Genomic DNA, 17,662 nt, shown 5'->3' on the forward strand with positions numbered 1-17,662 from the left:
TCATTGCGGAAAACGAACTTGAAAGTTAATCTGGGAGCTGCTATTTTTGAGCGAAACGAAACTTTTCGGATTTCTCATAAAACGAAAGTCATTAGTGAAACACATTTAAGATGTTTCATGTTGTTATAATGATGTGAGGACAATATAAATGAACAAAAACACGCAGACTATAATATCAGACAAATGATGCAGATGACGCTTTAAAGTGAAACGGAACATGAAACCGAAACACATCAAGGTAGAAACAAGTGTCATTCTCATGTGAGAATTACATTTTATTTGTGTGTACTTATTGTCAATACACATATAAAGACATTAAAAATAAATAAACGAGTATATCATGTATAGGCTAATTTGCTCTTTACCCTACGGTACAGTTACCCTATGTAATTATATTGCACATACATTTAGCACAAAACATATATATTTAAAGTACCCAGTTCATGATAGTCTGCATGTCATGAAACAGAACCCAAATGCAGACAGCTCTCAGCAAAAACACTTTAACATGAAGACAGAAGATGACTCAAAATCCCTCAAGGGAAAAACATCAACAAAATACTTTAACAAAATAAAACTTAACTTAAAAACAGACCAAGGGCAACAGGACAAGACAGGGATGAAGACAAGCGGTCCAGCACAGGACAGCAAACACAACGGCATTAAATAAGAGAGGAACAAAAGAGTCATAACCAGGGCAACAGGTGAAGGGTGTGAACTGATAATGAATATGGAAACAAGGGGCGGGGCTAAGACGGGAGCACATGGCACAAAGAATCAAACAATGGCCATGTGCTTCCAAACACAAGACATGGGACTGTCATGATCCTGTCCATGACACTGCAATGCTCAAACATACAATGGACAATGTACATTCTGGGGTGAGCTTATTTTAACATTGCTGACTAAGAGGAAAATTCATGCCCGTCCAAAAACCTCACAAAAGCTGATAGCATGTATTAGTTTGTGACGGAGTGTGTCGATGTCACTGTATTTGGGAAGATATAATATGCCAAAGCATGTCTGGGCTACTGGTAAAAGATCATCTGAATCAGGATTGTTCATCTGCACAATCTTCAGTTTCAGCTTTGAGAGACCTCCAGCAGGTACACGGCCCGTTCCATACATGAAAACTGAGCAAAAATGCATAGTGTATGAGGATATATGCCAATAATACAAACATTTATAAAGGCACAGGTCAGATGCACAAAAAAAACATTATTTGCAAATTCTTTTGTTTTTCATTGTGCGTGTCATTCTGAATACAAACGTTCTTTCAGACACCAAGATGTAACTTACTCAGAAATTTCTTTTTGTTTTTTTCAGACAACTCAACGAAAACGGTCCAGAAATTCTTGATCAGCTCATCAGAGGGAGAACAGTGTTCATATGTAGCACACTAAATATGAAGCAAAAAGATTTAGTACACTAAACATATGTCAAACCTGACACACTTGTTTTAAACCTGCACTTTCTTTTACTTTGATCTTCATATACCTTCTGAAGGTCTTCCCACTCATACTCAGGAGAACCATTGAAAACTTCTCTGAGTTCTTCGGGGTGAAACATTTTCCAGGCTTTGACCGGACAGCCTTCAGAGAAACCCGCAGAGAACGGCTCAAACTGGTTCTTCACTGACTTGTTGAAAATGAAGTCCACATACAAATCCACATACTTCTGTCTGCATAGAGATAAAAAAAACATTCAGCAGTGCTGACACCTGTGGCATCTATAGCCCAGATAAAACTCTTTTTTATTCTTTATTTATCTGCGGCATCTCTTTAAATCGTATGGTTTCTTATGTACTGCACACAGATGCTAAGACAATGACCACGTTTACACGGACAACAATAATCGACATGTGCCCGGTTAACCGCGGTTACCACCAAATCCTGCTGAAACCGAGCTGGCTGCGATAATGCAAGGTATCGTTTATTTTATTGATGCATAGCTTGCCAGTGAAGCACGGCTCTGGGAACAGTAGGAAATGCTGCTCGATCTAAAAGCAGTGCGAGTTTGAGTCGCTTATAACGTGCATTTGAAAAAGCAACACCCGTCAAACATGATCATTATAAATATACTTTATTATCATAAAAATACCTGAGGAGGCTTGAGTATCGGTGATAAAAAAACATGTCCTTAGGCATTTCCTACTACTACGTGTGCTATGGTCTTCTTCTGCAGTGCGTATTTGGAGTTTCTGCACGAGAGCGCCCCCTGGCTTTCGGATGCAGCAGCATTTTACCGCACTTCACTCACAAATTGTGCATAAATCACGTGATATATATTTTCGGTTAACCGGGCATATGTCTAAATCCGATATTAACACGATTAAGACAATACTCGTTTGTATACTTAAGAATGGACCATGTAAACAGAGCTTTTTGATTAGCTTAATCCGTCTAATCGCAGTAAACACAAATCGAATTAAGACGGGTGGAGTACTCCTATTTTAGTTGCATTATGGAAGTGCGGTGTAGACATGTACACACCTTAATCGCACTATTACCGGCACGTAGGAACTTTCACGGCACTTTGCGACAGGTTACACGCACGGCAGTGGACACCCGTTTCGTTTTACGGCAAACAACATGGCTTCAATGAAGAAAGCACATTTTTGGTCCGAATGGGAAACAAGAAAGATGCCAACAATTCTAGAAAATAAACAAAACACCAAAAACTGTATGTGGCACCATGGCGAAGACGAACTGTTTGTTGATACATGAAATTTTGGAGGGAACGTCGACGCTTAGGGACGTAATGACGTATGCCATTAATCGAACTATGTAGTGTAACATGTAAAACGGGAACATGAAAGGAATATTCCTAAAGCAACTCATTTAAACACCTTAATCGTAATATTAGCTTACTCAGAATAAGGCAAATAATTCGATTACTGACGTTCATGTAAACGTGGTCAGTGACGTCATCATTCCTAGCGTACCGATTAATTGTGGTTACTGGAATCTGAGCTCCATTTGGAATGAGCTCTTGCCCTTTGAACTGAAAGAAATAAAAATGTTATTAACATATTCATCCAGTCCTCAGCTCCTCTACACGAAAGAGTGAAACATAGAATTACCGTAAAATTCTGGAAAAGCACCTCCACCACTTCCTCTCCCTCCTCAAGAAGATCCTTCAAACCTCTGATTTGGGATGTGAAATTAAATGAATAAAAATTCACAGATAAACCTGCTTTGAAAGGCGTTTGAAATCCTTTTTGTAATGAAAGATGATTATTCAAAAGTGGTCAGCGACAGTAGTGAATTCGGAGTTATACTGTATAGTGCATGATTACCTGGCCTCCACAGGGGACATTTCCTCTAGATCATTCAGAGTGACGCTCTGGTCCAGTAGTTTCTTGAACAACGCCAGTGGGAATTCAATGCTCATGTAAAAGTGGTTAAACAGCGCCATTCCACAGACAACGCCAAGATAGTAAAAATCTTCATTGTGTGTATACTGAAATGCAAACGATGACATGCAAAATTGTGTTGCAAATTAAAAAGTGATTTAATAAAAAAGTCAAAAGTGTCCCAGAAGTCTTCTTTATAAGTGTCTGATGCATTTTGTGACAGATACCTCAGCATTGAACCACACCAGTGAATTCTCACAAACTTTCAGCGGCTTTTTCTTCCATGTAAGAAAAGATTGTGAAAGCAAGGAGAAGAACTCGGCAGAAAGAGCCCCTTCGTCTATCCCATCCTCACCAACAAACTTCACCTGGGCAAGAGACATTGTTTTAAAATGACCAACAAGAAAATGCCATACTGAATATGGTCCATTTCTCAGACCCTTTGCTGCTCTTTCTGTAAGACTACCTTCAACAGATGCTGAAATGAGTGGTTGCCTTGTCTGAGATACTGAAGTGTGTCCTTCAATATTGAATTCCTGTTTATGTGCAAAGTGCTGCCAGTCCAAAACAACATGAAGTCATGTGGGTCTGGAATTGACTTCTTGCTGACTGGGTCCTGTAAGAACTGAGAAATCGGTTTGTGTTAAAAATGCGGTAAAATTGTTTTTGGTTAATTGTTACATTTTTAATAGGACAGCACGTTTAAGGTGACCATACACTCACCTAAAGGATTATTAGGAACACCATACTAATACGGTGTTTGACCCCCTTTCGCCTTCAGAACTGCCTTAATTCTACGTGGCATTGATTCAACAAGGTGCTGAAAGCATTCTTTAGAAATGTTGGCCCATATTGATAGGATAGCATCTTGCAGTTGATGGAGATTTGTGGGATGCACATCCAGGGCACGAAGCTCCCGTTCCACCACATCCCAAAGATGTTCTATCGGGTTGAGATCTGGTGACTGTGGGGGCCATTCTAGTACAGTGAACTCATTGTCATGTTCAAGAAACCAATTTGAAATGATTCGAGCTTTGTGACATGGTGCATTATCCTGCTGGAAGTAGCCATTAGAGGATGGGTACATGGTGGTCATAAAGGGATGGACATGGTCAGAAACAATGCTCAGGTAGGCCGTGGCATTTAAACGATGCCCAATTGGCACTAAGGGGCCTAAAGTGTGCCAAGAAAACATCCCCCACACCATTACACCACCACCACCAGCCTGCACAGTGGTAACAAGGCATGATGGATCCATGTTCTCATTCTGTTTACGCCAAATTCTGACTCTACCATTTGAATGTCTCAACAGAAATCGAGACTCATCAGACCAGGCAACATTTTTCCAGTCTTCAACTGTCCAATTTTGGTGAGCTCGTGCAAATTGTAGCCTCTTTTTCCTATTTGTAGTGGAGATGAGTGGTACCCGGTGGGGTCTTCTGCTGTTGTAGCCCATCTGCCTCAAGGTTGTGCGTGTTGTGGCTTCACAAATGCTTTGCTGCATACCTCGGTTGTAACGAGTGGTTATTTCAGTCAAAGTTGCTCTTCTATCAGCTTGAATCAGTCGGCCCATTCTCCTCTGACCTCTAGCATCAACAAGGCATTTTCGCCCACAGGACTGCCGCATACTGGATGTTTTTCCCTTTTCACACCATTCTTTGTAAACCCTAGAAATGGTTGTGCGTGAAAATCCCAGTAACTGAGCAGATTGTGAAATACTCAGACCGGCCCGTCTGGCACCAACAACCATGCCACGCTCAAAATTGCTTAAATCACCTTTCTTTCCCATTCTGACATTCAGTTTGGAGTTCAGGAGATTGTCTTGACCAGGACCACACCCCTAAATGCATTGAAGCAACTGCCATGTGATTGGTTGATTAGATAATTGCATTAATGAGAAATTGAACAGGTGTTCCTAATAATCCTTTAGGTGAGTGTATATCGCCAGTAAGACTCTTACTTACTTTAAAAATTCTCCATTTAGATACAGTTTCAGCCACAAAAGGGAAACTGACCAACATTTCAATAGTTTTCTGAAACAAAAAATCACTCACTTAAGAAAGCTTATAATCGTCTTGAACATAGAGAAAAAATATCAAAAGAATCTTGTTGTCCATATTGATGATGTTCATTGTCACAAGTCTGTGATACCTACAACAAAGTGATCTTTCCGCTCAAGCATTTCATCAAAATCACCGAGTAACCACGACTCAGCATCTACCAGGGTGGCTTGCAGCTAGATAAAACATAAAAGGTTTTCTTTAGTTTTTCTTTAAGATTGTAAGATGGAATTGATTATTGTTTTGGTTCTTACAATATCTAGAAGATCGTTGACCTTGTGAATAATGAAATCTCTGCTTGTCATGTCATTGTGGGTCCTGCAGCAGACCTTCACAACAAAGACATGAAAAGCATAATTCAGGTTCAGAATTCCCTCAACCTGTTGCTCCAACATTACATTTTTGGGTGAACTATTCCTTTGTTAAGTGTCACGATTGCAGATTTAATGTTGTGATGTGTAACAAAGGCACCTTATAGATCATCTGAAGGACTTGCATAAGTTTCTTCAGATGTATCCTCTCATCACAAATCATTTCACCAGATGAAATTTCGCCAATCAACACAGCCGATGTATTGCGAAATAACTTCACCAAGTCTTTGAGACAATCTTCAGGCAGTTTAGACCAGTAATTTTCTAAAAAATATATGCATAACATATCAAACAGAAGACAAATAACACCAAATCAACGAATCAAAAGTAACACAAAGGATGAACAACAACGTTATAACTGTACCCAACACTTCAAGAGCGTCAGGTTTGAGCTGAAGAATTTTGGAGGTGAGTGCTTCAAGGAGATGGACTCTTTGTTGTTCCTGGCAGACTCTGATGAGCTCAGGGAGGAGAAGATAAACTCTCAGAGCTTCCACGCTAGTGAAACCCTCTTTAGGGTTAAGAGAGGGAAACAGTTTATCCCGAACCGTCTTCACAACCTGCGAAATTAAATAAATATATGCAGTGTAACACTGCTTAAACTCTTCTTTGATTCCCGTGGAAAATGAATTAAACTCATCTCACGGAATCTTCAGGAAGACAATTATGTTTTACAAGGACAATGATTTTTTATATTTATTATATAATACTATATGTGAGTGAATATGAGTTTATTGTAATACCTGTAAGAAACGGAAGATTGGATTTATCATTACCTTTGACATCACCGTTTTGTTCTCTGATAATTTTGCAAACGATTTCTTAACCAGATCAAAATCCAAACCACAGACATCTGCAGAAGTCTGATAATGTTCATCACAACTACAAAGACGAGAAACAATGAGAAAAAATTACATTCATTAAAGGGGTCATATGACACGGCTAAAACAAATATTATCCTTCTTTTTAGATGTATTACAATGTGTGTACACGATTTAAGGTTCAAAAATGCTGTATTTTGCACACACCGTGCATGTTTGTATCTCCTCTTTGCCCCGCCTCTCTAAAACGCGCCGATTTTTTACAAAGCTCATCGCTCTGAAAAGCGAGGTGTGCTATGATTGTCCAGTTAACCAGTGCGTAGTGATTGATCGAATACTGCAAGCATTGTAACAACCTCTGCCTCGCCGCCGGCCACGCCCCCTGCATCAGCGCTTCCTCATCGTCTCGTCTGCTCTCTTTCACCGGACTTTTGATCACGGACTTCACTTCCCAGAATCCCTAGCACTTCCTGCCATTGTTTGATTATACTACACCTGCACATCATTTGTCTGTCTATTTAAGGTTCCCCTCATGTTTTCACCATTGTCGGCTACTGTTGTTGTATTCGTGTGATTTGGATTATCTATCTGACTTGGACTATACCTGTTTTTAGGGCGTTTCTTTCCCAGTGTGACAGAAATGTAACACCTCTTACCGTATTTGGAACATCAGGTTCCAAAGCAATTGTACAGGTACGCCCACCCTACTTGCTTATACATTTGGGTGGTCTTAGTCAAATCATACCACGAACTGACGTAGATTTGTGGGGGTGTGGTTACACGAGGCGTTTCAGGCAGGTCTGGGTGAGCATTCGCTTTTAGATAGAATGCATCTTTTGTTCCGCCACTTTAATTTTTGCAATTTTACGTGTCTAATACATGCATGGGCAACTAATAACACACGAAAGACACATAAAAACACGTATTTGCGCCATATGACCCCGTTAAAGAAAATGATTAACACATACACATCTACCAGGCTCTGATTTACCTTGTTTTGAGAAAACTTCCATTCAAACAGGCAGCAGATGAAAACACTTGGTTTATTTTGCTAAAAAAAACACAGAACAATGCTTTTATTGTATTCTTACATAAATACCCTATAACATAACTACAATATTAGACCACTATGTGGACTGATATACAAATACTGTACATAAACTCACAATGCCATAATCATTTTAAACTCACTTATCACATTCAGACACCCACTGGTCAATCATTCTGTCATCCAATGTTAAAATCCCTCTGTTTGGATTGGACTCAGGTTTTGGTGGTACATGTCCAAGTTGCTACACAATACAAAAAAGTAACATCATACTAATGACAGTGCATAAATTATTAAAGTCCAATTTTGGAATGAGACCTGTCTGGCCTACCTTGAAAAACAGGGCAAAGGAATGGTGCTCACCAACAATGAGTTTTCCAAACACAAATTCATCATTAAACTCTGGAATTGGATATTTAGTAAAGGCTAGAGGTCAGAACATTGTCATTAATATACAAATATTTATAGATAAGTGTAGGTTTGTAATTACCAGCTGGCAGGTGTACGGGTGATGGCACAGACTGGTTGGTCATTTTTCCATTTCCCAGCTGCCCTTGCATCCCACATCCAAATGAGTAGATCCGCTTTGATGGTGCCACTAACACAAGTGTGTGATGTCTTAATACAATAAAAATAAGCAGAACTACTATGTTGAAATCAAACCATTTTTAAATTTACATTTACAGTGTATATACAAAACATTGCACCTCCCACATGTGACCTGTGACACTTCAGAGCCCCAAAGTTCAGCAACCACTCCTGGAAGATATTCATCTTTAAATGAGTTGTGCCCAAGTTGACCAAATACACCGGATCCAAATGTGAAAACAGTGCCTCCCTAAAAATGCAATCACATTTTTACTATATTAACCCTTTGTTAACTTGAGTTCTATTCCAAATATTGGTTCTTAACTATAAAAATGTAACACAATACATCCTCAGTAAAGTGTCTTCAGTAAAGCTGGACCAAGTTTTACATTTACATGTATTCTTTCAGCAGACACTAAGTTGATTGCACATACAATATGGTTATAATTCACATGAAAATGTGATCTATACAATAAAAGGCTGTAAAATACCTTTGACAGAGTTGCAGTGTGTTCTCCTCCGCACGAGATGAACTGAGTTTTTTTTCCATTCAGGCTTTTTACAACTGTGGGCACATGCCTGTCTGTAATCACATAACACATCAACTTTTAATTACTGCACATTCATACTCTGATATACAAAATGTCATACTTGTCTGAAAGGTACCACAGTGCAGTGTGACGATGAGATGTGATGAACTTATGAACACAATACATTTTGAATCTTTTTCAGTGACATACCTGTGGTGTCTCCCAGGCCCAGCTGTCCAGAAGAGTTCTTCCCCCAACCGAACACAACACCAGAGAGAGACAACACAAAGCTGTGATCTCCTCCAGCGCTGATCTGAGCCAGTGGAACCCCATCCAGACACTGAACGTGTTGAGGAGTCTGAGATCCAGATCCACCTTCACCCAGACCCAGCTGACCATGAGAGTTCTCACCCCAGACAAACACCTGACCTTCTGAGAGGACAAGAATACACTTTTAAAAGGTACATTTACACACTTCATTTTTGAAATGGTGTTGCTGGAATAGCTGTGAGTACCCTGTGTCAGTGCCATTGAATGCTGGTCTCCACTTGTGATCTGAATCACATGTCTGTTGGCCAGGTCTTTGAGAGGTCTGCAGAAACAAAACAACACCTCTAATGATTCTGCATTAATATTTATTTTTGTTTGTTTTAGTTTAGATAGATCGATCGATCACTGTTGTCAGTGATGGTACAGTAATGACATACCGACAGTTAGTGGATTCATCCATAATAATAACTTTCCCTCCATGAGCAAGTAGAAATGGATCATCCCCACCACAGACAATCAATGTGATTTCCTGATTCTCCGTCTCTAGTTGTTCTGTAATTGGAATATAATTGTATAAGGCATTTGATTGTGAGAGCATTAAGAACTTCTAAATTAGCTAAATTATTAATATAGTTGATTCATTATGATAATAACAGTCAAACGTGTTCAAATGCGATGTAAATTATTCTAGAACCTACTGTGTCCTCATAACATACTTTGCCACTGTTTGTGTTGCTGTGTCTGTGTTGCTTAGCAACCATTTTGCTTCTGAGAAACTACATTTAAAGGTGTCATGGACTGGGCTTGTTTATTGTTTTATACTGTTGTATGAGGTCTACTTATGACGTTCGCATTGTTTTTACATTCACAAACATCAAAAACAATAAGTAATAGGCTATTTTCTACCCGGGTTTTGAGGCTAGCTCGACAAACGATCGGTTTTTATGGGCGTGCCGCATTGAAGACGTGGAAGTAAACGCCCACTGCCGTGATTGGATAGCAGTTTGCGTAGTAAACTTAGTTGGAGCCTTCTGTGAATTTGGTTAGAGACGTAACGTTAGGTTACACATTCGCCCTATTCGCACGGGATTAGTATTATCTGGGGACCTCGTGTGATTTATAAATTACCTCCCCACATCTGTATTTCATGTGGCACATTCGTACAGGATAAATGAAGCTTGTGATTTTACTCAAATTTACTGATTTATTTCCCGGATGTGATAGCAAGGTGTTTGATGATATCCCAACCTGTCAGCATTTGAGACCCGTGATCGCGAACCGGACAGAAGATCACCGCGATCGCGGGTCTCAAATGTTACGAGCGTTTCCATGATAAATAAACAAACGGGAGACTCTCGGTAACTTATGGATATGAACCAGCACCCGAAATAATACCAAAACACTTCAAAACAGCCTCTATTATTTGCAAACGGTGGATAAAACCTTGAAAAATTATATATGAGCCAGCCAAATCACAGAGATACCAATTTGCACGGGACTAATATTATTACAGGACCTCGGTGTTCATCAAAATATGGTAGGTAATTTGTGGGGGAATTTTACTTTACAAATTACAGACTTGGCCGATTCACACGGGATTAAGATCACAGACAACCTCTGCAATTATTACAAATGACTAGAGGTCCCCAGGTAATACTAATCCCGTGCGAATAGTGCTCAGGGCATATTAAGCGATCTCTAACAAAGCAATAGTGACACATAGTACAAAAATGTTGTACTCACATAAGATTGCTGTGCCATTCCTATCGGATCCAATATTGACGGCACAGCACTGTTTTTTAATTTTAGTCTCTCCGCAAATCCAGCGTCGACCTGTGCCTTGTTCACAAAGGAATCTGAGGTAATGTTTTACCCACGTGAGCTGGAACGTCTTTAAAATTAAACTTCAACCACGCATTACTAATGTCGGAATACGAAGGAAGGTTATGCAGCGTCTGTGTTCTTCCACAACCAGGCACTGACTGCACAATATAATATTTTGCGATCTTTAACGGCATGTTTATTGCTTGCTCGCTCTATCTGGTTCCGCGCAACTTGTGTTACTTCAGTACTGTCATGCACGAACCAGTGGGCGGGGCTAGAGAAGTAGTTGTTGATATCCTTCTGTGGAGGCGGTGTTCAACCTATCAATGATAGGTTCATTCCAGGACCTGGCGTTCGCTGGGCCTGGTGTCAATAACAGTTGCAATTTCAGTAACAAGGGCGTTTTCAGTTCTGACAATTACAGGATGTTTGCTTCAATACGATTCCCTCTTATATAACAAAAACACGGGTTAAAAGTAATGTCTTAATTCATTGCTCCTTTAAATTTATTTGCTCAATACTAGTACATTTTATTGTATGTTTTTATTTCATGAAACCTTGCCAAAATATCTTTGGTGTTCAGCATTAGATAAGGTGACCGGGGACATTTTCTATAGTTAAATGGTAAAAATATAATTGATTTATATCATCATTTCTTATGATCAATCAATTAAAAATGGGAACAAAACATTTTTGCCCTGTTTTGTTGCACGTAATTATTAATTGCAATTAGCCTAATTGCCTTTACATTTAGCAGACGCTTTTATCCAAAGCGAGTTCAGGGAGCAATAAAGCGATATGTCATACAGGAGCAATAATACAATAGGTGCTAATACCAAGTTACTAGTTTCAACAAAAGACAGAACAATACCTGTTGAGAGAAAGAGAGAGGGTTAGTGTTTTTTTTTCTCATTTGTCTGTCAAGTATTCACAGAAGAGATGTGTTTTAAGTAGTTTTTCGAATGTTGTGAGAGATGTGGTTGATCGGACTGAGTTAGGAAGAATGTTCCACCAGGAAGGAGTTGTGAAGCAGAATAAGCGGGAAAGTGATTTACTGCCCTTTTGAGAAGGCAATACAAGACGCCACTCGTTTGCTGAACGCAGGGTTCTTGATGGGGTGTAGGAGTGTAGGAGGGTGTGAAAGTATGCCGGTGCAGATCCAGTGATAGTCCTGTAGGCAAGCATTAGTGACTTGAATCTGATACGGGCTTCAAAGGGTAGCCAGTGGAGAGAGATGAAAAGGGGTGTCACATGAGCCCTTTTGGGCTGTTGGAAGACGAGGCGTGCTGCTGCGTTCTGAACCAGCTGGGGTGGTTTGATAGCCTTTGCAGGAAGACCAGCAAGGAGAGCATTGCAGTAGTCCAACCTTGAGAATACCAGGGCCTGGGCAAGGAGTTGTGCCGCATGCTCAGTGAGATAGGGTCTAACCTTTCTAATGTTAAATAAGGCATATCGGCATGACCGCGTTGTCTTTGCAATGTGATCATTGAAGGACAGCTGTTCATCAAATATGACTCTGAGGTTCCTGGCTGTTTTGGAAGGAGTGATTGTGGTATTGCTAAGTTGGATGGTGAGATCGTGTTGCACCATGGGGTGTGCCGGGAATACGAGTAGTTCTGTCTTAGCAGGGTTCAGCTTGAGGTGATGCTCTTTCATCTAAGCGGAGATGTCTTCAAGGCAGGCTGTAATGCGAGCTGCTACAGTGATATCGTCTGGGTGACATGAGATGTAAATCTGGGTGTCGTCAGCATAACAGTGATAGGAGAAGCCGTGTGCCTGTATGATGGGCCCCAAGAATGCCGTGTAGATGGAGAAAAGGAGCGGTCCAAGCACCGATCCCTGAGGGACCCCAGTGATCATGTGGTGAGCAGTGGACAGCGAGCCTCTCCATGACACCCTGAAGGATCTGCCGGAGAGGTAGGATATGGACCAGCGGAGAGGAGTGCCTGAGAATCCTAGAGATGACAGGGTTGTTAGCAGTATCTGGTGATTGACAGTGTCAAATGCTGCAGATAAGTCTAGCAGAATCAGGACCGTGGATTTAGATTCCGCCTTGGCTAGCCGCAGTGCTTCTGTGACCGATAGCAGTGCAGTCTCAGTGGAGTGGTTTGTTTTGAAGCCAGACTGCTTGTCATCCAGTAGCTTATTCTGGGATAGGTTGGAAGACACTTGGTTGAAAACTGCCCTTTCAAGTGTTTTCACAATAAATGGGAGGAGAGAGACAGGTCTGTAACTGTTGTTAATAGAGGGGTAACAATTTAACAAATATTAAAAAAATAAACAATTTGTTGAATGGGTCCTATAGTTCGGTTGCATTTAAACAAACCGCATGGTACATTGACATCTAGCGGTTGAGCTTGGTATCGCAGTCTAAATTAAAAATATTGGAGAGACAATTTAGCCAAGTAACGATTCTTCTCGGTTTCTTTTGATTGTTGTAAGAAATAATCTACAGGCACTCTTATTGTTTGTAAATGTGTACCGGAAGTTCAGTTGGGGTCACAAAAGTGTGCATACGCAGTTACGTTTGTTTATGTTGTTAAGATCCGTCTATAGGCACGATGCCAATACTGCTTTCAAGTGCACCTGGGAAACTTCGAGTGGGGTACTCGTTGTCAGGATCATGTCACGCGTTCGAGTCGGAAAATCACACGGAAGTATAGTAAACCAAATTACAGAGGATAAAAAAATTACTTCGTGCCCATCAACTTTATACATCTACAATGTGCCCTGAAGTCTAGCCCATTACAAGAGACATGGGAATAAACACGCCTCCTATAAAATCACAGCCTGGCAACTGAGGTTTAAACGTCTTAAAGGGGTCATATGGCACGAATACATGTTTTTCTGTGTCTTTGGTGTGTTATAAGTTGCCCATGCATGTATTAGAAACGTAAAATTGAAAAAAATAAAGTGTCGGAAACAAAAGATGCATTCTATCTAAAAGCGAATGCTCACCCAGACCTGCCTGAAACGTACGTTATACGTCACTTCATAACATGACTTGACTAAGACCGCCCAAATCTTAACGCAAGTAAAGTGGGCGTACCTGTAAATCTCATTGTATCGTCACTGTCGCAGCCATGTCGCGGAGATGCTGTGTGTTTCGTTGCGAAAAGAAAGACTCTTTGTTTGCCCTGCCAAAAGATGAGACAACTAAAAACGAATGCTTGTTTCTATCTCAAACAAACTCTGTATGATGTATATGGTTGTTTGTTTATATTCTTTATAACCTCGTATATAAAAGGTAAAACAGTTAGCTATAGTTTTTAACTATTTAACATAATTTTTTTTAATAAAACCTTACCAATCCTTTACATCCTGCTCTCGCGCTGGCAAAGTTGATGTATCGGCTTGATCATCTTCATTTTCCGTATCAGATTCGGGCTCGAATTGATATAAGGAAGTACCGATGACATTTTATCACCTGTCAGTACAATTGCTTGGGAACATGATGTTCCGAATATGGTAAGAGGTAGTGATGTGTCGTTCTTGAACGATTTGTTCATTTTGAACGAATCTTTAACGTGACTCGGGAAGAATGAGTCGTCTCGGGGAGTGATTCGTTCAGTCGCGCATGCGCAACATTCTATGGGTCTTGTACTGGAATTAGTCAATTAACTCATTTCTCTGTCCAAAGCTGTCACGTCACGTGACAAAAGAACGAACGACTCAATCCCGAAGACTCGGGAGGTGAACTAATCAATTCTCTTTCCGGCTCTGACTGCATTGGTTTAGCTTACGACGCTGTCAGGTGATGAACGAACGACTCAAACCCGAAGACTCGGGAGGTGAACTAATCAATTCTCTTTCCGGCTCCGACTGCATTGGTTAAGCGTACGGGGCTGTCACGTGATGAACGAACGACTCAAACCCGAAGACTCGGAAGGTGAACTAATCAATTCTCTTTCCGGCTCTGACTGCATTGGTAAACCGTACAGGGCTGTCACGTGATGAACGAACGACTCAAACCCGAAGACTCGAGAGGTGAACTAATCAATTCTCTTTCCGGCTCTGACTGCATTGGTTTAGCTTACGAAGCTGTCACGTGATGAACGAACGACTCAAACCCGAAGACTCGAGAGGTGAACTAATAAATTCTCTTTCCGGCTCTGACTGCATTGGTTTAGCTTACGAAGCTGTCACGTCGTGAACGAACGAGTCAAACCCGAGGACTTGTCAGATAAGAGGTGTGTTAGGAAAGTAACATGTAACATTTTATTTATATTTGGCTAAAATGAACGAAATGAACGATATGACTCGAAAAATGATTCGTTCATTTTGCTGAACGAGACTCAAACGTCCGAGTCAGTAAAATGACCCGAACTTCCCATCACTAGTAAAAGGCGTTACATTTCCGTCAACGCTTGCAGTATTCGACCAATCACTACGCACTGGTTAACTGGCCAATCATAGCACACCTCGCTTTTCAGAGCGATGAGCTTTGTAAAAAATCTGCGCGTTTCAGAGAGGCGGGGCAAAGAGGAGATACAAACATGCACGGTATGTGGAAAATACAGCGTTTCTGAACCTTAAATCGTGTACACATTGCATTACATCTAAAACAACGATAATATTCGTTTTAGCCGTGTCATATGACCCCTTTAACTTGAGCCCAGATCTTGTGCATGGAACTCGTGAATACGATATTTCCGACTCTACTTGAAGGCAGCATCCAACCACAGCTGCACGAGGCATATTGCTGTATGTAACGTTAGGCAAGCTATCAAGATTAGCATCATATACTTTCGTATTCATGAAATGAAGTGAAATATAGTTAATTATACTTAGTTCGCCATCATGGTCATCGCCGCACAATCTTGAGACCGAAACTTTCCCATTCCGGATGAATCCCACAAAGTTTCTTCCTACGGAAATGTCCTGAATTTCTGATGTTGGACACACACAGCGTATACCATCATTCAAATGTTTTACTTTGTCAGGCTGAATCAAACCGAAGCCCTCCCGGACCTTCGCTCCCCAATAACACAACATCGCCACATCTGATGAACACAGCACGGTTTGCTGGGGTAAACGAACGTGAAATCTGGGAGCTGCTTTTTTACCTAAACGAAACTCGTGATTTCTCTCAAAACGAAAGTAGCCTAAGTCGTGAAACACATTGACTTGTTTTACGTTGTACAATATGGATAACATAAAGAAACATATATAACATGTATAATCACAAAAATGATAAAGCTGAAGACGCGTTTTTATTTGCCTTAAAGTGGACCGGAAAACGAAACTGAAACTGACACCAAGGTCAGGTATTTCTCATGTCTAAGTTTTTGTCAATATACAGTACAAATAAAAAATAGAATACATTATAGAACAGTACATTCTATAATTATGTGCTAAAACGAATATTTATGGTATTGAAAACTGCATAAATATTGCAATTATTGTGTATATAGTGCATTTACTGTATTTGGTGTTATGCAGAAGAAAGTCATACAGGTTTGGAATGACATGAGGGTGAGTATCTTTTCAAGTAATCTACAGTACATATACATAAACTCACAATGCTTCACAAAAATGGCATAATTTAAAACTCACTTATCATGTTCAGACATCTACCGGTCAATTATTCTGTCCTCTAATGTTAAAATCCCTCTACTTAAATTATTATTATTTTTTTGCTGATTTATTTTCAAGTTCCTACATAATAATACAAAACAAAAACAACACATTACTAATGACATTGCTTAAGTTTTAAGTCTTGGAATTAAAAGTATCATCTAGCCTAACTTGAAGAAGAGGGCAAAGGAATGGTTCTCCCCATGCAGCAATGAGTTTTGTATATTCATCATTACAAATTTCTGGGTCCATATACTGTATGTAGGCTACTTAGGGTTAGCTGCCTGAACATAGTCATTAATATAAAAATATTAATTTATTATGTATTGATAATGGGATTGGGAGGCTTGTAATAACCTGCTGGCAGGTGTACAGTCGATGGGATGGCACAGACTGGTTGATCATTTGTCCATTTCCCAGCTGCCCTTGCATCCCACATCCAAATGAGTAGGTCCGCTTTGATGATGCCACTAACACAAGTTTGTGATGTCTAAATACACAAAATCAAATACCCCATACTATTTTTGTAAAGTTACATAAAGGCTAAACAGTGAACTTAAAAAGCTGTATTGCTGTTCTGAATGCTTATTGGTCCAAACTTTACCTCCCACATGTGACCTGTGTCACTTCAGAGCCCCACAATTCAGCAACAACTCAGACGATGTTCGTCTTTGAATAAGTTGTGCCCAAGTAAAAGGAGTAAAAAGCCCTATCACCCATAAGCGCGTAGTGGGAACAGTCAGAAGGCCAGACTAAAGGAACGAAGATCTGGCCCTGGTGAGTATGCTTTTAAAAGTTCAGATAGGTAATGAGGTGCCAGACCGTGCATAGCCTTATATAGTATGTAAGCATCAGAATTTTAAAATCTACACGAAACCTGACGGGGAGCCAATGTAGGGACTCCAAAATAGGGGTGATGTGCTCCCTAGTTCTTGTCTTTGTCAGGATTCACGCCGCAGAATTTTGAACATATTGCAATTTATTTAGGGTATTTTTTGAAACCCCTGCGAACAAAGCGTTGCAATAATCGATACGGGAAAAAACTAATGTGTTGATCAGTTTTTCTGCCACAGTAAAGGATAGCATTGGACGCAATCTTGCAATATTTCTAAGATGAAAGAAAGATGTTTTGACAGTGTTCTGTACATGTGTTGAGGAGTCTGAGATCCAGATCCACCTTCACCCAGACCCAGCTGACCATGAGAGTTCTCACCCCAG

The 17,662-nt window shown here is 40.3% G+C and overlaps 1 protein-coding gene across 5 annotated transcripts; it reads right to left on the minus strand.

Moving 5' to 3' along the window:
* Window positions 1-256: 256 nt before the first annotated feature.
* Window positions 257-16,089, minus strand: LOC130553141 (probable E3 ubiquitin-protein ligase HERC4). Of its 5 annotated transcripts, XM_057331912.1 has the most exons (24): window positions 15,655-16,089; window positions 9,481-9,595; window positions 9,289-9,365; window positions 8,984-9,205; window positions 8,735-8,826; window positions 8,363-8,493; window positions 8,146-8,273; window positions 7,987-8,057; window positions 7,799-7,899; window positions 7,599-7,658; window positions 6,563-6,668; window positions 6,151-6,346; window positions 5,887-6,050; window positions 5,670-5,744; window positions 5,511-5,591; window positions 5,320-5,388; window positions 3,822-3,980; window positions 3,583-3,723; window positions 3,299-3,462; window positions 3,083-3,146; window positions 2,945-3,003; window positions 1,498-1,681; window positions 1,300-1,399; window positions 257-1,133 (listed from the first exon to the last, which is right to left on the minus strand). In XM_057331912.1, exons 1-24 carry the CDS (start codon window positions 16,022-16,024, stop codon window positions 919-921), a joined length of 3,144 nt encoding a protein of 1,047 aa, XP_057187895.1. In that variant the 5' UTR covers window positions 16,025-16,089; the 3' UTR covers window positions 257-918. The 5 variants fall into 5 exon arrangements, with proteins under 5 accessions (XP_057187895.1, XP_057187896.1, XP_057187897.1 ...); XM_057331913.1 differs by lacking the exons at window positions 257-1,133; window positions 1,300-1,399 and having other exon boundaries at window positions 1,504-1,681; window positions 2,902-3,003; XM_057331914.1 differs by lacking the exons at window positions 257-1,133; window positions 1,300-1,399; window positions 2,945-3,003 and having other exon boundaries at window positions 1,504-1,681.
* Window positions 16,090-17,662: the final 1,573 nt, after the last annotated feature.

This window comes from Triplophysa rosa, linkage group LG4 (assembly GCF_024868665.1).
Source record: "Triplophysa rosa linkage group LG4, Trosa_1v2, whole genome shotgun sequence".
Taxonomy (NCBI): Eukaryota; Metazoa; Chordata; class Actinopteri; order Cypriniformes; family Nemacheilidae; genus Triplophysa; species Triplophysa rosa.